Below are 27725 nucleotides of genomic sequence, written 5' to 3' on the forward strand. Positions count from 1 at the left end.
TCCTTCTGTGCTTTTCTCTATGCTCTAGATTAAAGAGATTTATTTCATTTTTAAGATTTTAAATTTATTTTACTATTTTTTTGAAAATTTGCGTAAAGCATTAACCAAATAAAAATAAATAAGTAATAGGGGTCTCTCGGGGTGCATAATAAATGGAGAATTGATAAAAGAGAAGCCGAACTTTAACGAACACGTGCCATCTTATTATTTATTAACTTTGGTAGTCCTTTTCAATCTTAAAATAAAGGCAAGGTCTTACGGAATAGAAGTATTTCACACATGTTAACTTTATTATATTTTAATACGAATAATTTATTAATAAACATTTATTGATTGTTGATTTGTTTATGTTCTTTCTATCCTTATGAATGTATTAATTTCTTTCTTGATACTCAAAGCCTCAATTGGACACTTTTCCTTGAGCAAAACATGTATGTGATAAAAGCACAAAATTTCCCGGAAAGCTCTTAGTTTTCTTCATTCTTCCGCTAAGAAAAGACAAACCCCCGACAAGATGTCAAAGAAAAAGACCAAAAAAAGCTCTGAAAACGACTTAAAATCATTTAAATTGAATTATTTGCAATTTAAAGTGAAAGTTTTTCTCATTTTGAAAATTTTAACTTGCAACTTTTACATGGAAAGCAAATTTTCTTTGGTAAAGAAATTAATTTGTCCTGGAATTGTTGGGTTCACCGTGATTTCGACCACCTCTAAAGTGCCCTACAGTCTAATGAATACTGAAATTTTTACAAAAACCTCAAATGTTTTAATGATTTTTGGGCTTTCACAAATTTTCTCAAAAGTTACAGCAGTATCTGTTTATGGGAAGAAAATTGAAAATTTAGTAAGTTGGTTTGGGGAAATTGAAAAGGAGGAATTGTGGTCAATATTGGAAGTTTCTGCTGGAAATCGTCTACAAAGGACCCTCTTTTACGCCAAAATGGCAATTATGTAAAGTTTTCTTAATGATTTATTCGCAAATTCTTGCTAGAATATTAACAACTCTGCTTTTTTCTTATTATAGGTCTACAGCAACTCTATTTTTTGTGACTATAACTCTTATGGCGTCTTTCTACTTCATGTCTGATAGTCTTCTCTTCTGGACCCCATTCAAATCGCGGAATTTCGAATTTTTTATTCAATTCTTTTTTCTCTATCTCTTGATCATTTTCCTGATTGTTGTGGAAAGTTTGCTTCTGATACTTGGATTCTTCTTTGTCTGTATTATAAATGTCTTCTTAGACGCCGTCAGGAAGCTTGACGACGAAGCCTGCGTCAGGACATCTGGAGGAATTATGAGAAAATTCTATTCACAACATTTGGAAATTCTGGAAAAACTCTGTGACTTGCAGGAAGTTTTCCGTGGAATACAAACTTGTCAAGTTGCTTCGAATCTTCTTATAATTGTTGGAACTCTCTACATGATGCAAATATATCCTCATGGATTTGTCAATCACATCATATTCCTCAACATTGTCGCTCAGTTCTTTACAATTTGTCTCTTTGGGGAATTTATTCATTCCAAAACCGAACAGATCTTCACAGCTCTCTACTTAACAAGATGGTACGAAATGAAGAAGGACGATCAGATGATCCTCCTTATGATGATGAAGAAAACTCAGAAGCCAGTCAGCTTGAAAATTGCTGGGATGTATGAAATTAACATGCAGACTTTTGTGAGTGTTATGAGACTTTCCTTTTCATTCTGTGCCCTTCTCTATGCTTTAGACTAAAAGATAATTCATGTTCACTTGAAAGATTATATTAATTAATTAATGAAAAACAAATAAAGTTGATTTTCTGATTGTATTATGAGCTTCAAAAAATGAATAAACTCCTGAAGAAAATTTTTAGAATTATTAAAAAAAATATTTTTTTATTCAGTTTTCCCGGTTTTCCACCCAATTTTCCCATCGTGTTAAATAAAATGTGGAGAAAACACACACAGAAGGTATCAGTGAGAAGTCATTGAACGGAGCTTTCACGCAAAGCTCCCCGATTCTATGGTGTGCAAGGAAAAAAAAGTCATAGAGGAAAAATAGAGAAGATATTTTGGTTCTCCCCAAAATCCGTCGAGGGATCATCTTCGAGCTGAATGAATTTTCTTTCGGTGATTGAAAGGGAAAAGCTGGGAGAGAGTTTTCCATTCGCCACCCCTTTCCTCCTGAGGGGAGACGATGGAAAAAGGGAAAATGGCATAAAAGGATTTTCCATCGGTCGGGCTTGGCACACGCACGGATTGCGTATAAAAGGGAAATGCGTGTATGGGTGGGAAGGACGCCCCAACAATGAATGGAACTTTGTGCTTTTTCCCTCTGATCTGTATTTTCCACGGTTGGATTTCCCTTTTTCCGGGAGGGCTTCCACCACCACAACCACCCTCTCCATAAATGTTCTTCACGATGAAGTGATTAAGTTTTCGTGTATGGTTTCTGTTGGACAAAAAAAAGGCGCTACGAGACAAAAGAGCCTGAGAGGTCCTTTGCACACGCATATACATAGCAGATATTGTTGCCAATTTATATTAGGGATCGTTTTGTAATTCTATTATCGAAATTCCTTCCGTCATTGACGTATACCTACACATACTTATGTACATAATTCGCAAAGTATTGAAAGAAAAAGTGGAAAAGTTGTTGGAAAAAGAAAAGGGGTTTAAGGGGATTTTCTCACGTCTTCTCTTAGTGGAGCACGCGCTTAAAAAAAAAGAACATCAAATAGCAAGAAAAGAGATCAGATTTGATTACTCCCAACACTCACCTCGTATACTGATTTTCTCATTCCACCCTCACACCCCTGACCTATCCGCCCTTTGAGATTTCTCTCACAATTCTATTGTGACCCAATTTATTTTTCACTCTATCACAAAAACTTTCTCACACAAACTGAGAAAAAAAAAGCTCAATGGCTTATGGGGTTAAGGGGCATGAATGGGGGCAAAGGGGGTGGTTTTCAATAAAAGGACAATGGACGTGGATCAAATTTTTGGTATTTGGCCAAGATAAACTTCTCACAGCTTCGTGTTCTTTTGTTGTTTTGAAAATTTAGAGTTGCCCATTTTGCCATCGACCTCTTTATGGTTGATTCTGAAGCGCCATGAGACTGAATTTCTCTGCATTGAGGTCAAAGTTGAAATTTTTCTTTATTCATTTTTCACAATTCTTTAGAAAATAAATTTTAACTCTAACGAGAAAATAATTTGTAATAAAATTCAAACCTAGATCTTTAACGTTAAAATTCTAACAAAGATTTTTAACGTTAAAATTCAAACCTAGATCTTAGATGTTAGAATTCATACCTAAAACAGATTCTAAATTTTAGAACCAATCCTAAAATTAATCAGCCAAGCCCTATTCCCCAGCATAATCATCAAAATTCTCAAAATTCAAAAAATAACCACCTTCGTAAACAAAAAGATTTTTCTCATTCCCAGAAACCTTCTGAAAATCCAAATTTGTAATCCGTCAGAATCCTTGGCGCGTTCCAACTGATTGCTACACATTGTTACGGAATTTCTTTTGAGAAAATCATTTTCATTGTGAACCTTCTTCGAATTTTTCTCACCCAAATACCATGCGGTATTAGTCAGTTATATATTTCGCGTGAAAATGAATTAGTGCGACAAGTTTTACAGCTTCTCCGTGCAGAGACAACAAAAAAAAATATTGTCACACCATTCGCGTGCTTGAACGCTAGCCAACAAGTGATTCTTTCCAACCATATTATTGCTTTTGCACATTTTTTACTTTTTATTAATAATTAGTGGGTTGAGGCCAGACGCTGCGAGATCATTTGTCACAATGTCTCCGTGTTCTGGCCTTTACAGAAAAATGAAAAATCGTTGGCATACCTCGACTTTTTAAGGCATTTTATGGAGCATCAAAAGAAATTTATTGAAAAACAGCTGTCTTTGCGATTTATTTTAGCAATCTCTCAGATTTTTTGTTGATTGCTCAATTATTCTTTACGCCTTTCTCATGCTTTAGGTTCAAAATTCTTATTTATTTTCGGTATTTGAAGTGGTTTTTAACGCAATGTGGGGGCGCCATTTTGTGCTACAAAAACGAAAAAAAAAACAAAAGAACGTTCTGACAGTAACTCACCCATGACGCAAACCACTCACGTGCCACGGATTAGAAACTTTTGAAAAAAAAAGAACTTTCACAGTGACAATTTGAAAATTTCCCCTAAATTACATTTTCAAAGTAAATTAGAGATTTTCCAGGTGAGAAAAAAAAATTCCTAACAAGTGCGTCAGAAAAGTTTTCTTACTCCTGAAAATCTCTTTTTTGGAACACATTCACAGAACCCCTCCGAAAACTTTCTCTAACTGTTGGAAAATGTCTCGTGTGTTTGCTGGAAAATCACATAAATAATTTTGCACAATTTTCCAACAAACACATCAGTTGGAAAAGTTTCCCGCCAGATTTCAAGACATATCATCCCAATGAAATAATCTTTTGTCCCCCAAAGCGCCCTGAGAATCTTCACTATACTCGGGGTACAAGAAGTTTAAATTGAATAACGAACGGACAGAGATGGAACTATGACTATCTAATGCAATTTACTCGAGATATCCTCTTCGTATCAATTTTCCCTCCATCCTTATCTCAACCACAGCGCCCCCCGCATGCATTTCGCAAGACTTTACCAAAGTGGTTGGTGTTGAAGAAGTTTACCAACACCCTCATCCCTCAAGTTGTTTGGCAATAAATGTCAGGAGAGAAGAAAAAACAGAAATTGAGGGTAAACTTTAAAGAGAAGAAAAGAAAAGCTTTATGCTTGCTTCTGACAGAGATCATGAAGGGTTTAAGCTCTCTCTCTGGATTTAAAAAGAAATTTTATTGAGGTGGTAAAGTCACAGAGATAGGGGAGACACAAAGGTGTGGGCATGACGACCAAAAAGGGGGGCACACACTCTTTTGTCATCAAAACTATGAGACTAATTTGAAATGGTGCCAAACGTCATTAGCTCTCTTTCAAATTTTATAAATATCCCCCACACTACGGGCTTTCTTTCGCCACCCACTCTGCGTGACTCGTGCCCATTTAAGTGGCATCGTGTGACCACCGAAATAGAGTTATTGGTGGTATGGATAAGTTGGACATTTAGGTCTCTCCTCATACGGACCCATTCAATCATTTAATTTCATTTTATTTGCAATGAATTTTAACGTTTTCTGCATTCCCAATATATTGAGAGAAATACCAACGCCATCTATGGCACAAAGCAAACAATTGAAACTTTCTCCTAACTATTTATGCCAAAGACAATGATATTTTTTAATTTCTCGTGCTAAATTCGTGCCCGCGTGCCGCCATTAAAAGAATTTATAAAGAAAAATGTTTAACTTACAAATTCACCCTCCCGCTTAATTTCAATTTCACGATCAGTTTCAATGGGAACAACCATGGAGATCGATTGGAAGATTGTAATTCTCACGATTGGTGGAATTTGTATTTTATTCAGAGGTGTGAATGTCAGGAATATTTTTTTTTCTATACTAAAATTAGTATTAATTTAATAATTTCTTTAATTAGTATTAATTATTGAAATATTTTTCAATATTTTGCTTTTCAGAAATGAAGCATTTAAAGCTCTTCATTTCGATAAGTTTTCTTTTGTGAAAATTGCCAAAGAATGAATGACAAAAATTAAATAAAATGTTTTTGTATTTTTTAAGGTTTTTATTTACGATAATCGTAAGTATATTATGACTTCAAAAACTGCAATCTCAACTTTACGAATTTTAAAAACTCCTTCAGAATTCTGTTCAATATTAAATAAATAAATGAGAATGCATTGAAATTGTAAAAAAAAGCTTTTTAATTTTCAAAAATAACTAAATTTTCCACTGAAAGCTCTCATCGTTAAACTATCACGTGAATGGTGGAATTTTCCTCTATCTTTCTCTCCGTATGTCCCCAGAGGGCAAAAATAGTATATATCAGTGAGGAATCATGGCAAATTAGTAATTGAGGAAAGATACTTATTTACCATGAAGACACATCGTCACATTGATTACCTATCAATTGCATAATTGATGGTTCCGAACTGAGTGATCCCCTTGGGGCGTCAATCTTTGTGGGATCAAGCGCTGAAAAGCTGTGCTTGCTGGGGGGAGCTTAAGAAAATCGACTCGCCTCACCTAATCGCTCACAGTAATTAATTGGTGTGTGTACACAGCGTAAAAGTGAATAAATTAGCGTGTCTCGAAATTACAAACTTGCCTCGACTCTTGTTTGATTTATCCGCCCAAGCGCGGTTCTGCGAATGTCGCAGAGCGTATAATTAGTGCGTAAATGCTTCTTGACACTTTTTTCTCTTCTTTCTTTCGTTGCTTCTTTTTTTGGGAGTTTTTCTTCGTTTTTTTTCTCGGAATTTCAGCACCGGAGCTTCATCGAGGATGCTATTTCGTAACTTTTGTACCATCGCGTGTTGTTTTCTCTTATTATTTTTCTTATTTTTTTTTTTAGCAAAGGGAATCTTCAATACGATATTATGTCGTTCAGGTGAGCTTTTTTTCTGTAACGCAATATTGACATTCATGTCGACATTTTATTAACTTTTCCCATGTTCTACATTTAGCAAAGATTCGAATAAGAGGCTGTTTATTTTTCTCTCCCGCACGTGGGCCTTTTTACTGTTCTTCATCCTGAATTTTCTTTTTTTTTGCCGTGGAAAAGGGACTTTTTACATTTCTTTTGTTTCATGTACCTTTAGCAAATTTTGTGGAAGAAAACCAAAGCTCTCCCTTTTTGTTCCCACACCCACTCACCAAGAGAAAAGCGACTTCAAAGGTGGATACATATCTATGTTATATAAAATTATCACGTGAAAAGCTTTCACGGGAAAGGTAGAAGAAGAAGGAGGGAAAAAAGTCCCGATAGAGAGACAATTTGAAGCAGTTTAATGAAAAAGTCCTTCCCCTGTGCTTTTGGGAGGAAATGTTTGACTTGAAAATGACTCAAAATATGATGAGTATTTTCCCCAAGCGTAAGCAAGTAAATAAATGATCAAAGCCAAGGACACGAAAGTTTACTTCGTACAAAGGGAGAGGGAGAGAGAGAATTTTGTGCCCCGCAGCGGGTTTCAGAGGGGAGTAGGGGAAGCAGTGTGTTTCCCTCCTGTGAAAAACACCAATATTCCGGGGCGGTGTATACTCAAATTTTCCAGATGAGCAACAATTTCATAATAAAATGTACATAGGCAAAAAAGCTACGTAGCAGCAGAAGCTGAAAAAGCTCATTTTTCTCCCCCGTTCTGTGGGAAATTTTACATCCACCCCACTGACCTTTGCAAATCAACATTTATTTGGAAAAATCAGCATTTTCAGCGTTCCAATTACCACCAAAGAATGTCTTTTGTGTGTGTGAGAAAAACTCCATTTAATTAGCTATTTAGACAAATAATCCTCATACTGAAGAAAAAGCTCTCAAAAGCGGAAGTTTCCTTTCAACAAACTGCGCAGAGAATTTCCGGAAGAAGTCTTTCACACCTCCACGCGTTGGCTAAAGTATTTATGAGGCATAAAATGCAATTTCTTTCAAGCACGTGTGCGGTGAAACAAGTCAATAAAATCTCTCAAAATTGAGCCATCACGCGGAGCTTTTTTGGCGTGCTATGTATGTACATTTGGTGCGCCGTGAAAAATGCGTAAAAAAGTGTGGCGAAAGGAGTTCATTAGCATAAAGAGCGCGTAATTTTACGCACATAGGCTTGGCTTTTGCTACGAAATGCCGAAATAGCGCCCAATCATCCCCTTCGACATGTGGGACTTGCGTGTGAATTTTGACGGCAATTAGTGTGGAAATTTTATTCACACTCCACAAGTGGAGACGCCTGGTCGGTAACAAACTATTATATACCTGCAGGTGTTTCCTTCCACACTGAATTAATTTACAATTTCCGCCCCAATGAGGATCCTTCGTAATACAAAGTTTTTTTTTGGTTTAAGGAGCAACATTTGCGTTATGATTTAGGGGAGACTAGGGCTTGGACAAAAGCGAAATGAGTTGTAGAAGAGTTTACCAAAAGCTTGATATTTTTTAATCAATTTGCAGCTAAATTTAAAAAATAATAAATTCCTTTTTTCATGCAATTTTTTATATTTCAGATTAAAAAAATCAAAGTTTTAATTTTATTTACATAAATTATATCTTATGTCTAAAATTCAATAAATAAAAATAAATTCTGATGGGAAATCTTTATAAAAGGTAGATAAAAAAATTAAAATTGGCGACATTTGAGCACTGCAGTGATTTTTAAATTTTTAAGAATATACTTCTGTAACTCAAAAAGCTTTCTTAGCTTTAAAGATTCATAGAGAAAAAGATTTTCTTTTAAAAGAAACTTAAAAACATCAAAATTTCTAAAAGGAAAAATTTATTGATTTGGTGGAAAATACATAAAAAAAAACTATATAATTTTTATTTCTAGATTAACTTTAACATGGGGATGTCGTAATAATACATAGGCTGAGACAATTAGAAAGAAGAAGAAGAATTTTAAAGACATTTTGAGTGTTAACACCTCTTTCATCAGGCATAAAAATATACAAAAAGTTGTTAAACAAAAAAATGTTGGATTAAGAGCAAAAGCAGTATTTTAAAAACGTTTGGAAAAAGTTTAAAAATAACTAAATAAAAAGAAAAAATCTACAAATTAGCCCTCCATGATAGTATTCCAGGCATTTAAAAAAAAATAATATTTTTCTATGAAAATAAATTCATTTTTGGAAGTTACTCTGAAAGAAAATCAAAAGAATTTCAATGTTGAAAATATAAAAGAAGAAGAAAAAACAGCCACAAGACGTGTGTGGGAGAAGCATCATGGGAGAGAAAGAGAGACACTTCAAGGTTTTGCGATTTGTATTTTATTAAATCCACCACATCGTCACAGTTGAATGTCAACTACACGGCAAATCCCTCGGCGCGAAGACACCGAGAAAATTAAGTCCGATAAAACTGAATTTCATCTTATCAGTCGTGCAGCAATTACGCGGAGCCAGGAGGGGCACAGCGTATACCGAGTGTGGGGGCACCTTCTGTGAGCTCTCTTTGGCAAAGAAAAGGCCCGCGCTGTATTTTTTTTGTACATGGTGTATAAAATGAAAATTCAATTGAGCGAGGTCTTGGTTTTTTTTTTGGTGTGATTTCACCTACCGATATCGATATATTAATTAATACACCATTACGAGGTTGTACTACAGAATAATTAAATTGATCGAACGCCGGAATACGCGCACAGAGGCGGAGGGGGGGGGGCGGAATGTCTGTGAGTGAGGAAATTTATCTCTATCGACCGTAATCGATTCTGTTGACACACAATTCTCTGTCATGGCGAATTCCTTTGCAATTGTTTCGTATTATGTATATTATACATATTCTCACCTAAAAAGCTCTTTTCTCTCTTTCTCACATCTCTGTTTGGCGCCCTCCAAAAAGCCTGTGGACTAAATTGAATTAGCAGCAGCAATGCCGAAGATGCTCCTAATCGTACTTTTATTTCAAATGGGAAATGAAAGAGGAAAATTCATCATGATACCCCCAACATTAGGGCTATATATAAGAAAGCTTTGGTGTTGATTACCTCCCCATCGAAAGGAGCTTTCAGTGAGCTTCACAGCATGGTGTGATGTGTGTAAAATAATCCATCAACATTCAACTAGCTCTATGTTGGAATTGAGTTAGAACAATTGCAGAGAATTAGCTACGATTGTGAAGGATTTGTGTTCTCTTTGCACTAAATGGATATGAAGAGAAAATATCTGTGAACTTTTATTGTTTTACAGCTTTTACGGAGAGAGAGCTTTGCAGACAGAAAACAAGCAAGGGAGGATGTTGTGGAAATTAAAAAAAAATAGATATAAAGCGGCTTTTGGAGGAATTTAGAACAGAAGAGCAGGGACGTAGTCAGAAATCAAATCAAGGGGGTGTTCCGGATGTATTAGAAAATATTTTTATCAATTTCATTTTAATGAAGAAAAAGCTAAGAATGAAGATTTACGACAATTTAAATATTTATAGAAGGTTTTGACATTTTATTTGTATAATTCTTACGTTTGACATTTCTTATTTAAATTTTGACGTTTTATTTTAGTCGTGTACCGTTTTTTTTTTAAATAATATTTGACATTCCTCTTTCGAACAACTTTTCTAACGTTTAACCTTTCTTCTTTGAGGTACATTTAATCTTTTTTCTAACGTTTGACATCTCTTATTAAACTTTTAACGTTTTTTTTTTAATTTAACATTTCTTGTAACCTTTGATGTTTTTTTTTTTTTCAAAACGCTATAATATTTCTTTTTTTCATATTTGTTTTTAATAATAAAAGCCTTCACTGAATGAACTTAGAGATATTTTTATGGTCTTCATTGTATGTTGGAGAAATTTTCTTTGATAAGGGAAATTATGATTTTTCTCTGTCAAAAATTAAAGTTATTTCGACCGAAAATTCAGGGAGCTTTCTCTTCAAAATGGAGAGCTTTTTTCATTCTCTATATAATTTTTTTTATTCTTTTAGAACTCTTTACATTTTCCAACAGCAACTTGCGAACTTAAAGCATCACACATTTTGATAGTTATTCTTGCAATTTCAACAGATAGTTAAGGAAAAACGTGTTAATGTCCCTTTTGAAATTACATGATGAGGAAGAAGGAGAAAAATGAAGCAAAAGGAAGCTATTTTTGCAGACGTGAGCCAAACGTAATATCAAGTGGTTGGTGCGCAGAAAAAGCGAGTGATTATTGAGACGTGCTTCAATTCCTCATTGAGCCACTGTTTATTGTTTACGATTTAGTGTAATTGTTTACCAAGTTGTACAGCCAAAATTGCACACAACCAACGAGAGAACATTCACATGGAGAGCGCGCGTCTGTTTTCACATGATGAGTGCCGAGGAATTACGTAAAGTGACAATCAAGAGTGGTTTCTACATCAAACAAAACTATACATACATATGGCACGGAAACTATATAGAATTCGCGTATTTGCGCAGAGTTTTCATTTGTTAGTTTCTGTCGCATTTTATCAAAAATTAATCTCGTGTGGAAAAGCACACGTCTGGCTAAAATAAACCTGGAAAAAACAACACCCTCAACGATGGAAAAGTAATCAACTGGCGGGAGTAAAAGACTCCCGAGCTTTTTTCAACATGGAGAAAAATATTACCGAATGTGTTTTAATATGCAATTTGGGACACGTAAAAGTACCCCACAAAAACACGCCCCCATCCCATCAACCCTCGTGGTTTTAGGGAAATTTTTGGGATGTACTGCTCATTAAAAAGCACGCCGAGCTTTTTATGATGCACAAGCATGGTTATAAAGGTAAAAGCTTTCCCACCATGCGGCCTACAGCATTCTGCGCCTATATATCCATGGGAAACACGGATAAAGTGAAAAGTTTCGACATGAAACATCTCACAGCAGCCACGATAATAATTCCTAATACTTGAGAGGACTTTGATAGGGCCTGGTTATGGCGCGTATATAAACCCCACTTTTACCCAGAAAATTTACACAATTTTCCCCACAAAGATGAGAGATGCCACACATCAAGTGGGACCAATTAAAATAGGCAATCGCGCGCACGGGGAGAGGGTTTTCCACCCCTCGCGAAAATTGCTCCCTCACGTGAGAAAGGGGGTGGAGAGATGCTTTTATATGGATAAAACTTTTACCCTTTATATCATCCTATTTAAGTAGGAAAGAGCGAAGCTTTCACGAAAAGCTCATAAAGACTCATTTGGAAATTTATTTCAAGAGAAATTTCTTAATTTATTGGATTAGTATCTGCCTCAAAGTGCGAAAAGTTTAAATGCTCCATACGAAGCTCTATTTTATACTAAATTTACGAGTAGAGTCATTAACTTTAATTTGCAATAAAAAAATAATTTAGTGGTGTAGATTTAGTAGTAGGTTAGTTGTTAAATTTAAATTATAATTATGGGTTTAGTTGAAGGGGGGAGGGAGAAATAGAGATGGAAATTATTCTTTAGATAATTTTGAACAACTTTTATTAAGCTTTTAATTTGCTTTAACTTCATTACAAAAGCTTGGAAAATTTCTTCATAATTTTCTCAAAGAATCAATGAAAATTTATTGAAATAAATCTTTGAAATAGTGACCTAAATTCAGATTAAATTATTACTTAAGTTCTCTAACAATTTTATTATTAAATTCCATATTTGATAGCAAGAAAGGAGTTTACACGGTTCTGCATGGAAAAATCTATCATTCAAAGAAATAATTGAAATACACGTCGTTAGAGAATAATTTAAAAAAAATGACTTATGGTGCTATGCAGGAAAAGAATGTCAAGAGAAAATGATCATGACATTTTTTCCTGACATTTTTTTGTCATTCCCTCTCACTCCCACTAATGTATTTCTGTATCTTTCGTCTTTCTCTGACGCATGCTTCCGACATTTTCATCATTCTTTTCTGTGCACTCAACATGTTTTTCATTTCGTATTATTTTCTCAGTATTTGGGGATATTTTTCCATGAAAAAGTGAAAATGGGCTTTGCTGAAGTGTTCTCAGTGCCAGGAAAGTCGTGAAAAGTGGAAATTTATGGTCATTTAGCGGCCAAATATGTGAAAATGCGCGAAGTGAAAAATCAAAACATTCTTTCCCTGACCAATTTTTACGAGATATTTTTCTGTATTTTCACGACACAAATCACTTCCTGCGGGCTTTTTGGACTTTCCCACAGGTCATCTGCAACAAGGAAGGTCTGTGTGGGGGGCAGGAAAATGCTTCCTGGGTGGTGGAATCCCACCTGAACGCGGAAAAAATTGGTCCGGGAGTGAATGTTTTGCTGTAGAAACTGCACAGTTTTCACTTATTTGGCCGATAAATACATACGATTTTCCACTTTTCACATTTTCACAGGCACTTAAAACACTTCCACAAGTCGCTTTTCACTTTTCCCGAGCTAAAATATCACAATTTACACAGAAAATTGACGAATACTAAGAAACGTGTTGACTTCGCAAGAGCTTGAAAAAGAATGTCGCAGGAAGATGATTTTTTCTGACATTCTTTTTCCAGCTCTTGTGAAGTCAACACGTTTCTTAGTTTTCTGCAATTTTCTCTGTAAATTGTGATATTTTAGCTCGGGAAAAGTGAAAAGCGGCTTGTGGAAGTGTTCTAAGTGCCTGTGAAAATGTGAAAAGTGGAAAATCGGGGGTATTTATCGGCCAAATAAGTGAAAACTGTGCAGTTTCTACAGCAAAACATTCACTCCCGGACAAATTTTTCCGCGTTCAGGTGGGATTCCACCACCCAGGAAGCATTTCCCTGACCCCACACAGACCTTCCTTGTTGCAGATAACTTGTGGGAAAGTCCAAAAAACCTGCAGGAAGTGATTTGTGTTGTGAAAATACAGAAAAATATCCCGTAAAAATTGGTCAGGGAAAGAATGTTTTGATTTTTCACTTCGCGCATTTTCACATATTTGGCCGCTAAATGACCATAAATTTCCACTTTTCACGACTTTCCTGGCACTGAGAACACTTCAGCAAAGCCCATTTTCACTTTTTCATGGAAAAATATCCCCAAATACTGAGAAAATAATACGAAATGAAAAACATGTTGAGTGCACAGAAAAGAATGATGAAAATGTCGGAAGCATGCGTCAGAGAAAGACGAAAGATACAGAAATACATTAGTGGGAGTGAGAGGGAATGACAAAAAAATGTCAGGAAAAAATGTCATGATCATTTTCTCTTGACATTCTTTTCCTGCATAGCACCATTATCTCAAAAAAAGCTTCTTATTTTCCTGTTTCAAATGGGATAAGTTGGGAAAAATTAGCAAAATTAATGTAAAAATCAAACAATGATGTCACTATTCCATATTTTTGGCTCTTTTAATACTACTTGACAAAGATTTTTTATGATTCATGTATTGGATGGAAGTGTAAAAAACATATAAATGTGACGTCATTATTTATATTTTTTGAAAAATCTTTGCCAGCTTTTTCCTAGCTGATCCCAATGAAAAATTGAAAGTTTTTTTTGTTGATTTTTTAAATTTTTCTTTTCCATCCTGAAAAGCTCCTTTAAGCACCAATTATAAGATATTCTATAAAATTTTAAATAAGATCTAATAAAATAATCAAGCTCCTATTCTAAAACAAGTATATACCTAGTTCTGTGGAAAAGTTCAAAAAATCCGCCACTTGAAATTTCTCTCTCCCTCACAAAAAAGACCATTAACAATAAAACGCAATTTTTCACCTATCATCGTGCCCAAAAGCCCTGCAATAAATTACTAAAAATAATTTCTCTGAATTCAATACCGAAGATACGCAATTTTCTACCCAATTTCCTCCGCTAAGACACACAAAAAAGAGATTGTTTGGTCGCGGTTGATTGTGTCTCCCGCGCACATATCACTGGCGTGGATGGGAAATCCAAAAGATCCACTATCAATGGAAAGAAAGCTCACCACAGCGCGTCAGAGGTGTTTTTGATAAAAGGCGCGTGGTGTCTTTTTGCAAAAAAATATTTTAGCCCCTCAATGTGACGTCGATTGGCGAGACAGAAGAGAAATGAAAAAATCCGCCAAAATCAGAAGAAAGAATTTAAAAAAAAAAAGCTAGAGGGTGATAGAGAAAATATGTATGTATATTACACACATGCTCGGGAGGGGAAAAAATCACGAGGAGATAATCAAAGAATGAAATCCAATATAAACACACCACGCTTTTAACCCTCGACTCATTGGCATTTCTCACATTGTTTCGCATTAATAAATAAACAGAGTCAAATGTCGGATTTATGCCATATAAAACAATAAACATTGACGCGATATTGAATGGAATATTTCTCATGCTGTGCGCGCTATATGGGATTTTATATATATTTTATTAATTCGATGACCTTTAATTGATATGTACACGCGTAATCCCCAACAAAGAGATTCTTCTCTCACTCTACGTTACATATTTCATTCGCATAAAGGTCTCTTTGCCACAATATTCTGCTAAACAGAATTTATATGTTGCTTTTAGCTATATGTACAAATATTTTGCTGTAAAGCTCTCTGAAAGCTCAGCTTGTTGGAAGAGATTTTTTTTCTTTTAAATTTTTGATAAATTCCAGAGCAGCTCAAACAAATCAAAAATAATTCAGCAGAATCTCCTCAATAGAGCTCAAATCACTTGAGAAATGAGAAAAAAGCGCGTGGAGTAAAGCAAAAAAAAATGAGACAGAAATTAACCATGAAATTTCAGCGTTCTTGACCTAATTTTCCCGGAGCTTGAGAGCGCGCGAAATGAATGAAATTAACGTAGGGTTAAAATATTTGTGTGTGCGCTATGTGAAATGAAAACAATAGAGAAAAATTGAGAGAGAGATAGGGCTTCCGCCGGAATGAGAGAGGACGAAGAGCGTGGTCAGAAAAGCGCCGTGGTACACGCGTAATATATAATTTAATAAAAGGCGATAAGAGCTTTTTATTGATATCGACGATGAGGGGGACAGATTAAATTGCGAGGGAGAGAACAAGCGCGCATTTCAATGGGTGCTTGCGGATGATGACGATGTGTAGATTTTTTTTTGCTTTGAGGGAACGATGAAGAGGAGTTTGATGGTTAATTTTTGGGTATAGTCCGCGTCTAGCACGCTTCAAGTTGATGTGCGAGATGAAGACCAACAAATTACGCAAATCTCCGAACGAGTACAAGCAAAAATTTAAATAAAAGCACACACTTATCAGCAATAAGAGCTTTTTTTTCCTCTTGCTTGTTGTTTCCTTCTCCGTGGAGTGATAAAATTGCATATTTTTAGAGAAATTTCTTAGAGATTTTCTGTGTTTTTTGTACAAAAAATTATATAAAATAATCTCAAGATTTTTTTTAATAAATTAGTCAAAATATTAAGCAAAGTGATTAAACTTAAAGCTCAAAAAATTCCAAAACATGTCTTTTGATTTTGAATTTTTGTTTTTGAACCTTTTCTTTTAATTCGAGTTATTCACTTTTTTTAAATCATCATATTCTAACCACTATTGCCACCATTTTGTAATGTTCGACTTTTTGTGGATGCTCCTCCATTTTGCAAGGATCCGCCATTTTGTAAGCATTCGCCATTTTGTAAATTTTGTGGTGGAATCTGTAGAATCTTTAGACATTCTCATTCTTCTCATTTTTGTAAGTTTTTAATGTTCTTTGAATTCTTAATTAAAAGTTCTCAGATACGTTTTTTAGGCCTTGTGGCTTGAAAAGCCTGGGGCCTTAAAACTTTAAAATAATAGAGAGCTATAGAGCTTCTAGAAAAATTATTTTATTCCATTCTTAAGCAAAAGAGGAAAATTTGTGGAAATTCAAACAATATTTTGAAAGAAAAATCACCCAGAAATTGAGAAAAAATCAAAATTAGTCGAAAGAAATCGAATTAATCTGATCTAACCCCATTTTATGTTTGAGGTTGGAAAAAAAAATCGCGTCAAAAAACTCTAGGACAACATAACCTAACTTTTCAAAGATAAACAATTTTTTTCTAGAGTTGCGCGTATCGCTCACATTTGTATCATTAACTCTTATACCGTCTTTTCTTGTGTGGAAATTAATGTAATTCCCTGTTTAATAACAATTTAATCATCAAGAATTACTAGAATTATTGTTCTTTAGTCGTTTTGTCTCTGATTTTGGTAAGTTTCCTTCTTTTCCTTAAGATAACCTCAAAATTTAATTCGCCCTGACTCTGTGATTTCCGGAATTTCTTGCAGATCCTGGGATTGATTTACAGAAATCCAAGGCTACACACCTCAAGGATTGTCAGGAGAAGAATTTCTGGGGTATTTCCCATCCTCTGATCATATTTCCCGGATCTTTTTGAAGCAACATAACCTCAAAGTACAAAGGAAGGATGAACAAAGAAAAATTAACTGCTTTTTTTGATAAGAGGAATGTGGAGGAAGAGCTCTCAGAGGAAGAAGGTGAGGAGTTACTGATTGATCATTTAATGCTCAAAGACTGCCAATTTATTGACTTTCTTTTGCAGAATTTGAAGATTCGGCGGATGTGGAGTATGAAGAAGGAGAAATTGAGGAAGAAATTGAAGAACAGATAGAGGAGGAAATTTCTCAACCAGAAGGTAAGCTTCCAAGTTCCTCTTTATTCACTTCCGGAAGTCAACAAATTCTTCTCTTTCTTTGCAGAGAATATGTATGGTCAGAATGTTTTTACTTCCGATGAGATAGAGTCGCAAATGAGACTGCTCGACGACGTCCTCAATATCCTTCCAAATAGTGACATTTTGCCTCACAGGAAGCGCTTGAGCTTGATTAAATGGGATGAAATTGAGTCAAAGGACTACGAAGTGGAGGAGATGAAGAAGATTGTAGGAAGTATGGTTAACATCATTCGTTCTCACCGGAATCTGAAGGAGATTCTAACAGCTGGCCGGGAAGCATTGAAGGTTGCTAAGGAAATTACACAGAAGAAGGAAGACGACAAATTGCGAAGGGAAATGTTGAAAATGATGAAGGAATTTGAAGCAATAAAGGAGACCCTCAAGCTGAAGGAACAACAGGAGAAATTACATGCAAAGGAGAAGGAAGAGGAACGCAAAAGGAAGGAAGAAGTTAAAGTTAAGCAGGAGGATGAGATGAAACTGAAAGAAGAGATTAAGATGTTGAAGGAAGAGGTGAAAAATGTGAAGGAGAAACTTAAGAAGGTTGAAAATAAAATCCCAACAGAGGATAAACATTCAAAGCGTGACAAATCCTCATCCAGAGCTGCAGCAGAAACACCGGAAAGAGAGCAAAAGGATCGACAAAAGAGCAAGGAGAGCAAGGAAGAGAGACGGAAAACATCACGTGAAGAGTTTTCGCATCCTGTGAGCATAAATCGCTTTGCCGATCAAGGTAATCAAGCTTCCCTCCTGCAGGAGCCTTCTCCTTCTGAGTCATCAACTCCGAACAATACTCCCAAAGCGCAGAAGAAGAGAAAAACCTCTCCAAAATCCACTGAGAGCTCTCATGTGAAGAAAACAAAACACTATTCAAAGGAAAATATCCGGAAATCCGAATCGGGCTGTGAATGGAGCAGCTCATGCTACGTGGAGGAGTACACATTGCCCCTGAGAGATAGAAATGGTACAATAGAGCCCTGTAGTCCAGCAATCAGCATTGATAGCTTCAATTACTACTCAAATGCCAATGATTCCCCGCAGAAGACTCCACTCTCCATCAAAAATTCCTCCCGGCAAGTGAAAGAGAAGAGTTCTCTTAAAGAAAAGAGCAAAAAGTCGGAAGGAAATTCAGAGAGGAAAAGCTCCTCATCAGCCGGAACTTCCAAAACATCCCACAAGTCTTCATCACGAAGGGAGAGTCGTAGTGAGGAACGTTACACTCCCAAAAAGAAAGTAAAGAAGGAGCAACACAGGGAAAATAAGAAATCTCATCAGGAATATCGTGGAGAGCTCTTCCTAGAGCCCACAAAGAAGCTACCAAAGTAAGGAAAACTTCCGGATCTTTCGTCCTGAAAGTTCCTTCAAAAAGGGATCTTTTTTGTGATCTTGCAGGACAGCCTATGAATACTTCTGTATGTGTGTGTACACCGGATCACCAGATAAACGTGCACACTCCTGGTCTAATGTGACAAGGGAGAAAAAGTCCATCTTCCATGAGAAAATGATTAAGCTCAATGAAAGGCATGAGAAGAATGAAGACTCATTACGACATCGCAAGTAAGTCTAGAATCCTTCAGAACTGATTTTTTTTTGCACAAGACGATAGGATTCACCTTGAAACATTTCAGTATTAATAACTCCCTTAGAATTCCCAAAAAGTCATCTAAAGTAACGATAAACTAACAAAAGTTGAATTAAGATTGAATTTAAAATTAAAATAAAAAATATTTGAAAGTTTTTTTTTAATAATAAATTAACAAATAAATGATTTGGCAAAAAAACAGATTTTTCTTTTAATTTTTTTTAAGACGAAACGGGCGTCTAATTTCTCAAGAATATGTGAAGGATATTGGGGAAAAAAATGTTTGCTTTAAGGACCTGATGAAAGTTGTCTTGAAAGTCGAAAAATGCGAGAAAATGTGATTAAAAATACAGTAGAGAGCGGAGGAGAAATTGAAAAAGCATTGAAAGTAAAATCTTTGATTTTTGTCCAAAAGGAATATTTAAATATTCGGAATTTCTAATTAATCAAAATTCGTCGAATTATCCTTCAAATATTCATTCAAAAATAAACTAAAAATTAAATATCTCAGTAGAATGAAAAGAATATTTAAGGTATTTTTACTTTAAAACCCCAAAGCTTTCGGCAAATATTCATCTTCAAAAATATTCAGAAACCACTAAATAAACATTTTGATTCATCCCAAATTTTAAAATTCAAGCATATTCCTTTCTCTTTCATTTTTCCCACTACAATGAATATTTATTCCGAATAAATCCCATATAAATCACTACTTATCAGCCTCTTGATTAATTTTATCCCTCCAATAAATCCTTTAAAAAAAATCAAACATATCCGCATGAGAAGTTTTCTTCTAACCGAAAATTTTCCCATAAAAGATTTTCATTGCTAAACGAAAGGCTTTACTGTGCGGCACATAGAAAAAATCTTAAAGTTTTCCCTTTAAGTTTTACTACTCACCAAACTTCCATTGACTTCGTCTCGTTCACATTTCTGCAAAGAAAAAGAGAGAAAAAGAAACATTTTAGCTGACGAATCTTTATTTTTTTCTCATACTTTGAGAACATTTGAAGGGCACACAAAATGCGTTGATAGCGAGGAAAGAAAGGAAGGAAAGAAAAAAAACTGACCCAGCAGATAGTCAATAATTTACATATTTTCTCATTTTGCCTGTGACATAGATTTTTGACCTACTTTCACCCGTCTCCCCTTTTTGCCCAATATCTTCTTTTGCGTCTGACTGACTGACTGAGGGGGGTACTCATTTGTCACCGCGATAGTCTCTTCTTTTGTATTTTATGTGTATCTACCTACACACTAAAAAAAAGCTTCGTTGTTAAAGCTTTCGCGCGCGATGTGGAAGGGCTTTATTTTAATGCGAAGGGCGGGGAAGGTGAGGGTGGGTGGGGTGTTGCCAAAAAGTGAAAAAGTTATGAATATGAAATTATTTGTTGGTCTCCGTGGGACTTTTTGCCATTATTTTGCAAAGAGGGGGATGGTTGGGGGCGCCTCCATGCGCAGATGTGCTGAAGTCATCAATCAGGGACTCCTCACACACAGTGTGAGTGTATCTCCATCCTAGACAACTGTCCGTGTATATCATGTCTCTCAAAATGTGAACAACACGACAAGCCCTCATGGAGGAGCTTCCTTTTTCCCTTTTATAAATATAGCAGCAGCATTTCAAATGATAAAGATGAGGGTTGCGAGCTTTTCATGAGAAGCTCTGTGAGTGCGCACCGAGAGAGTGCCTCTCCACACGCCCCAAACAGACACTCACACACACACACGGGGGCAACACCACCACACTGAGGGATGGTCTTTGACGTCATTCCGGTTCACATCAATAATATTATAACACCCCGGAAGGTTAATGAACGAGTGCGCCAAATAGGAGAGTCTCCGAAGGGTGTGCTTTTTTCATTCTTCCTCCCTCCACCATCCTTTTGTGGGTGCTTGTTTGTGCGTCGGCACAGGGACGCGGTGAGCACACCCGCGCGCCACCAAAAACTACTTGCCATGGAGACAAATAGAATGTCTCTTCTGTGACAAATTCCTTGTCACATTCTCAAAATTCTCTGATTACGCTGTAAAGGGCGGGAGAGGGAAGTGCAAGATGAATTGGATATTTGAGGAGCATCATGCTCTATGTTGGCTCTTCAAGTTCCTCACGGAAAGAAAGAAAACTTTGCTAAGGAAAACAGTTAGAGGAGGAAAGTTTGGCTGAACTTTTTGTGAAAATATTCCTTAAGCTTTTGATTTTATTCTACAATCAATCAGAGGGACATAGTCAGAAGTTTATTCTTAGGCGTTATTTTTTTTTATTTTTCTGTTATTTTTTAAAACTTTTTTAACCCTTGGAGGATTTTTCTGACCAAAGTGACCAATTAAACTTTTTCAGTCGCCATAAAATTAAAATCTGTTAAGCATTTCGTGATAAATTCTACATCTGTGTATAGGTAAGTTTCATTACTTCAAGATCGTCAAAAGAAAACTTAGAAAAATACTTTCTTTTGAGAAAAAATGAAGGTCAAACTTTTGAGGTTAGAAACTTCGATCCTCCAAGTGTTAAGGATGCCAAAGCTACTTTAAAAAATAATTTATTGGAAATTGTGCTTTATGAGTTTTATGAAGATTGTGATTACTAAATTGGATTGATTGCTGTTGTATTCGAATTTGGCAGCTTTTTTGACAGTTAATTCAAACGTTTGACGTTTCTCTCTTTTTTTTCAAGCATTTGACATTTATTTTAATGTAAAGTTTTTATTCTAAAGTTTAATGCTTTTTTTTCAAGAGTTTAACGTTTAAAATTTATTGCTTTTAACGTTTAATCTTGCATACATAATTAATTTTCTGGCATTTGACGTCCCTTTTCCAACATTTGAAGTTTTTTCTCCAAATTTTGACATTTTTTTGACGTTTGACATTTATTTTAATTATTAACGTAATTTTATAACGTTGAACGTTAACTGTAACATTTGAGAGTTATTATAATTTTTGACGTATCATTCTAACGTTTGACGTTTAATTCTTTGAATTTATTACTCCTTGTACATTTTTTACGTAAGTTCCCCTAATTATTTAAATTTTTCTTTCTTGTAAAAACTTTATGCACCCCTTTATGCAAAAAAAATCCAACATAGCGTGGTGCAAAAAAAATCAAAACTTTTCCACATGAAAAATTGACTTTTCTCTGCTCTTTTTTACGACTCTTTCCTTTACAAGAATTTTCTTCCTGCAGAAGTTAACATTTTTCCTCCTTTCGCCCACATTTTTCTTCGTTATTTACAAATATTTTCTCTCCCCCCTTCCCACCATTACATCCCGCGGGGTATATTTGCATTAATTTCCAATAAATCATAATCATGTGAAAGCTCTCTGTGTGGCATAAAGTGCAAGTTGCATGTACATGGCAAAAGTTCTGGCTGGCGTGTCTGGGTAGCGTGGGAGTGGGAAAAGGCAGGCAAGCAGCAGATATATGCTGTGGGGGAGGAATTTGGGGAGGGTGCTGGTGGTTTCCTCGAGGGGGAGATTTTTATTCGTTCGGCGCCAAAGAGTAAAATGTGCAGCCAGCTTTGGAATATGGATTTATAAATTTCAATTACCTTCGCCCGCGCCCCATCTTTGGCCCATTTGTGAGATTGCGGGACGTTGTAAAGCAGAGAAGGAAAAGCATGAGAAGTTGTGCAAACATAAATTCAATTTTTGCCCCATTTCCACTTCCCTCCAGCACACAAAGTGTCGGAGAGAGAGAGACTTTCCATCCCACCCACAATGTAAGTTCCATCGCCCGATCGTGTGTGTGTGCCCCAATAAATCATTTGCTTGATCGTCAGTTGAGATAATTAGCCACTCTGTTTGATTATCAAGCGGATATAAATTTAATTAATCTCCAATTTTGTTGGTGTAGGTCGCTTTGGGAAAATTGAATTCTCTCTTTACATTTATGGCTTTTTTTGGTTAATTTTCCAACCACACCATATTATATTTCATAAGTAAATTGATTCAAAAATAATCCTTTTGTATCCTTTAGAGGAAATTGAATAAAATTCTTCATTCGTTGCGTTAATTTTTGAGCACAAATTGCGAAAAATAATTAAATTTAACATATTATTGAAATTTTCATGGCATGCGGTGGGGTAGTTGGTTAGCACACTGACCACTAAACTGGGATTTATGGGTTCGAATCCCACAGGAAACCACAATAGGGAGAAAGTTTCTTTTTTTTCCTTCCCTCCCACATCTTTCCAATATTCTTCCTATTATTTTCCGCCCACCCACGCGCGCGCGAGCTTTTCCCTATTTTGTTGGTGCTACGATGAACCCCATTTCAAATGCGCGCGCGGGAGGGAGAGCTTGAAGGAAAAATCCTGTCAGTTGCATATTTAAACGTAGATCCATCAGTGTTGTGTAGTTTCCTTCGGGCTGACGAGGAGGAATGATGTAAACAAATTTAAGCATGAGGATTTATTTGCCATACAGCATCCCTCCCCCATCAAGTGAAGAGCTTCTAATGGGGTGGAGGGCCGAGGAGGAAGTTGGATGAAATACGTCTCTCGCAGGGAAAGCTTTCAAGGCAAAATGGGAGATTCATACACACACAGAAAAAAAAAAACGAGAAATCCGTTTTGGATTATTCAAATTCCACAAGAAAATTTAGTAATTAATTTCCTTTTGCTAAATTAGGAAACTCCTTTGGTTGTTCGGGGAAATATTTGCCTCCTGCGGGTAAAAATTCTCATTAGGAGCTTTATATATAGAGAGAAGATTCTGTCGGAAGCAGAATCGGGCTCAAAAAGGGAGAAGAAACTTTATGCCGCGAGAACTTTTGCGATTGTCACGTCTTGGGAGTCAACTTTCTCTTCAACTAACCGACTCTTCTCGCGTATTGACACCCATATTTTCCACCCTTACCCTCAGGGAGAGTAGGGGGGGGGGTGGGAGAACGTCAAAACAGAAATTGAAATAATTTATATAGAGAGAGCTTTTGGGGGGGGGGGGGTGGTTGAATCTTTTCACGAGCTTTTCTCTGCGTGTACGATCAATATGGTGAGAAGATAGAGGAGGAAATCACCCCCATGGCGCGTCATTTCCCACCGCCCCTTTAAAAGTATGTCACGAAGGGATTTTCTTTTAAATTTGTAGACCTTTTTAGTTATGAATTCTGTGCAGCATCGGATTTTCCTTTTCACATAAGATAATTCTTAATTATGACTGCACGAGAGACGATGCTTTTATCCCCAAATGCGTGCACCAAAAGCTACACTAAAAGCTAAATCCACAAATATATACGAGGACTTTCCACAGAGAGAGAGAGAGAGTGGATTAGAAATGCAAGATAATACGTAGGAGGAGTTTCATAAACAGGAATTAGGATTAGTGTTGGGATTTTCTTTTTCTCTCAGTCTCTATTGTCGGGAAAATCACGCAAATGCGAAAGAATTCGTTTTTTTCTCCTCTAGTTAAGCCCAAGTCTCTTAGCAAATTTGTAGAGCAACACGGAGCTTTTATTAATATGTAGTAAAGCTGTGTAAATTTTTGCGCGAAGGAGAAAAAGCTTCTGTAGGAGAGATTGGGGTAGGTAACAATTTAGGTTATTTTTGTCAAATTTTATCAATTTTCATTGATTTTCTAAAGTTTGACGTTTCTTTAAGCTATATTCTTTCAATTTTTCATATAATTCTTTTAGAAATATTTCTTTATGAGTCTAAATTGCTTCTTTAGCTTTAAGCTTTGATTTTTCTTAGAAATTATATACAAATAGTTTTTCTGATGATTTTTTTACACTCAAATAGAACAAACTTGCACAGGTAGTTTAAAAGTTTTTACGGAGCTTTTCTTTTTCTTCGTGAAACTTTGTGCCAATTTTTAAATCTTCTCCTTTCAAAACTCAAGTTTGAGATGAACATTTTGTTCTCAACAAACAGATCATTATGAAGTTATGCTTAGAAATGAGACAATGGGAACGAGGTCATAAATTCCATTGAACTCACACAATTCTTCTGCCAAAATGTTTGCGGTCAAAGAACTCACAAAAATGCATATGCCAAATTGGCTCGCATCACAAACTTCTCTCCCATTTTTCTTATACTTAACTAAGGGAAAAAGCTCCATACAGCGAGAGCTTTCCTGCCAAAGAAAGGGTCAACTCCACGGGGGTAGTACGCATGATAAATTGCTTAATGTCCTGAGAGGGAGGGAATAGCAGCAGCAAAAAGAAAAAGAATACGGATGGTCACGGTGACCCAAAAAAAATCCCCATTTTCGAGATGTTTGGAGATGTTCGTGCGCGATTTCAACATCATTTCGAGAGCATCAGAAGAAAATTACATAAGTTGGCAAACAATGCTCAAACACAGCTCCACCAGAGAAAAATCCTCATACCCATTGGCCATTGCTATTTGCTCTCTCTGTGCCGAGTTTGTGTTATTTTCGTGTTTGATGATGCAAATATTATAAATAAAGTGTGTCAGTGCGGACACATTGGGATTCATCGCACCACAGCACATTGGCCTAAAGGGAATCCCTTCATCGTGCCAAAAAAAGTTCTTTTTCTCCTAGAATTTATTGCTTTTCTTTCACGAGTAAATTTTCCTTCTTCGTTTTGCGAATTTCCATGAGAGTAAAAGTGTTGAAAGGAGGGAGTTCAATAAACTCTCCGCACTGAATGGGTGAGATGAGAATGCGAGTTGCGATAGTAAATTGCCTCTAATTCAATTTAATGGATTAGTTGGAACTTATTTGTAGCCCAAATTCAATTCGGTGGACGGTAGAGGCAATTGTCTCATTGCAATTTGCAAAGATGAAGGGAATTTCCTCCTGAGGCACACAAGCATCGAGACAACGACCCAATGCCAACGATTGGGTTAGTTACACCGCATTATGTTCACTGAATGATGAAGAATTTAGCCATAGGAGGAAAATTTTTCTATCTACATGAAAAGAGCTTTAAGAAGAAAATTTTTCAAAATACAAGAAAACTTCTAAATGATTCAATTAATAAATTCGAAAAGAAACTGAGAATAAATTTTCTCATCAACAATATTATTTGTCTATTTTCTTCTCAATTTACTTAAAAATAAATTTTGCAATTAATTTCAAACTGTCTTATCGCAATGTCTTGAAAATATATTTAAAAAGCTGCATTGAAAAAATATTTTAAGAAATTATTTGTGTGAAAGAATTAATTTTTTTAAAGTAACTTAAACATTCTTTTAATTCATTTTGTCACTTCAATTGCCACACATTGTACGTAATTTCCCATTAAACTGTCACGAGGAATTTCCCTCCTGAATTCTCGGACTTATTAATTTTATCCTATTTGTGTATTTAAAAAAAATTAAAGAAAGAAAAATAAAAACAACATTTTGATTTTATTTAAGAGCACAATGAATCACCGAAAGGCGGCAAATAAAGTCATTTTCGCAATGAAAAGTCTCGCGCGCTCGCACCCATTTGTCCTGTCTTCGCATTTAAACAGTCTCACTGAGAGATGAAAAAAAAGAAGATGAAAAAATCGTGTGGGGAGAAAAGTCATGTGAATTCGCTTCACATAAACAAATTCATTAATCCTCTCCCGCATTTAATTCAATTTGTCACATCTCCTCGAGCTTGGGATTTTCGTGATGTGAAAGAATTAGCTTTGAAAAATGAGCGAGAGAGTGAGGTAAAAGCCCACTCGATGGAGACGCCTGGTAGGGTACCCTAAAAAACGCGCCCTCGTGCTTTTAATTAATACCTACCTACAAAAAAAGTAGCAACAATGAGGAGAATAAAAAAGTAAAACAAGTCGCGGGAGGAGATGAACCCAATTTCTACCCGCAAAACAGACAATTTTCCACTGACACGCTACACCTTCGTCTTCCTCATCAAGTCGTTTCCATAACTTTTTGTGTGTTGTGCTGCTGCTGCCCCCATCGTGGAAGGCATACCCGTCTCACAAGCAAAATGTCTGTGCCCTCCTTAAGCACCAGAAATTGCTTAATTTATGCCAGCAAATGTTTCTCTCTCGCACACAGGAAAGAAAAATATTAGCTTTAAATAAATTTTCATCTTTTAATAATGCCGCATGTTGGCACACAAAAAAACTCCCCAAGTGTGTGAGAGAAAGAGAGAGAAAATTTGAATATATTGAGCTAGAAATTAAATTTCGGTTTTTGGGGCCAAAAATAGATTTTGCACCAAAATATATATAAAAATGAAGAGCAAAATGTCAGAAAATGAGTGAAAAATCACGCCCCCCGCGCGCATCAATATTAGAGAAGAAATTATGCTCAATGTTGGCATTTTTCAACCATTTCTAACTCACTAAAACTCTCACTCCAGAAATTGGCGGGGAAGCCGCAATTGGTGAAAATATCTCAATAAATTTTTCCCTTCAACGTTTGGCGGAAAAAAACCCTCCCTCCGCAACTCTTCGTGCCAATTGAAATGTGAGGGAGAGAGTGAAAAAAAATTCACATTCGACAGAAATTTAATTAAGAGACAATTTTTCAACCTCAACACACAAATTGGGGATTTTCGATTTCCCATTGAGGTGCTTTCATGTGTAAAAAATCAATTTTTGTTACATTTTTTTTTCATAGAAAAGGGAATGGGGGATGGATGTTCTAAAGCTGACTGATATTGCTGAATGATTGCCAATGATTGGCAGAGAATAATTTATATAATAAATCTCGAAAAGAATTTTTTTTTATTAAAAAAATGGGAAAATATTATTTTTCTAGCGAGATTTAAATAAATATAAATTCCTTTAAGGATTCTTATTTAAATCTTTCCATGATTATTCGAAAATTTATTTAGAATTCATTTAGAAACCACCCCCACTGTCCTACTGTTACATTGAAATACCATTTCCTCGTAAATTTTAGATTTAAGACAACCCCGTAGCCGTTACACAAAAAGCTCACATTTCACAGAACTTTTAGGTCAAATGTCGCAAAAATCCTTGTGCTTAGTGAAAAGGACACGAAATCATGCCACTGGACTTCCTGTCGACTTTGCACACACACTGACTGAATGAGAAAAAAACCCTCCTACGAGGCATCTTCCGG

General features: G+C 35.8%; 3 protein-coding genes across 7 annotated transcripts in view; 2 read left to right on the plus strand and 1 right to left on the minus strand.

Moving 5' to 3' along the window:
- The window catches only part of LOC129793686 (uncharacterized), a 110834-nt gene that overhangs the window by 56234 nt on the left and 26875 nt on the right, over positions 1–27725 (minus strand). For all 4 annotated transcript variants that reach the window (XM_055833874.1, XM_055833876.1, XM_055833875.1 and 1 more), the window contains exon 3: positions 19633–19665. In XM_055833874.1, the coding sequence (XP_055689849.1) occupies positions 19633–19665 (33 nt within the window). The remainder of the gene's footprint in view (positions 1–19632; positions 19666–27725) is intronic.
- Positions 917–6226, plus strand: LOC129793689 (odorant receptor 67c-like). Its single transcript, XM_055833880.1, has one exon. The coding sequence runs from the start codon at positions 966–968 to the stop codon at positions 1731–1733; it is 768 nt and encodes a 255-aa protein (XP_055689855.1). The 5' UTR covers positions 917–965; the 3' UTR covers positions 1734–6226.
- On the plus strand, positions 13914–18931 carry LOC129793688 (trichohyalin-like). Of its 2 annotated transcripts, none has more exons than XM_055833878.1 (5): positions 13914–16665; positions 16744–16953; positions 17019–17111; positions 17176–18472; positions 18543–18931. In XM_055833878.1, exons 2-5 carry the CDS (start codon positions 16884–16886, stop codon positions 18709–18711), a joined length of 1629 nt encoding a protein of 542 aa, XP_055689853.1. In that variant the 5' UTR covers positions 13914–16665; positions 16744–16883; the 3' UTR covers positions 18712–18931. The 2 variants fall into 2 exon arrangements, with proteins under 2 accessions (XP_055689853.1, XP_055689854.1); XM_055833879.1 differs by having other exon boundaries at positions 16764–16953.

This window comes from Lutzomyia longipalpis, chromosome 3 (assembly GCF_024334085.1).
Source record: "Lutzomyia longipalpis isolate SR_M1_2022 chromosome 3, ASM2433408v1".
In the NCBI taxonomy this organism is placed as follows: Eukaryota; Metazoa; Arthropoda; class Insecta; order Diptera; family Psychodidae; genus Lutzomyia; species Lutzomyia longipalpis.

Coding starts and splice junctions, on each gene's coding strand:
- LOC129793689 (XM_055833880.1), top strand. CDS start 966: ATGATTTATTCGCAAATTCTTGCTAGAATATTAACAACTCTGCTTTTT.
- LOC129793688 (XM_055833878.1), top strand. CDS start 16,884: ATGAACAAAGAAAAATTAACTGCTTTTTTTGATAAGAGGAATGTGGAG. Junction 16,954..17,018: donor AGAGCTCTCAGAGGAAGAAG/GTGAGGAGTTAC, acceptor TTTCTTTTGCAG/AATTTGAAGATTCGGCGGAT. Junction 17,112..17,175: donor GGAAATTTCTCAACCAGAAG/GTAAGCTTCCAA, acceptor CTTTCTTTGCAG/AGAATATGTATGGTCAGAAT.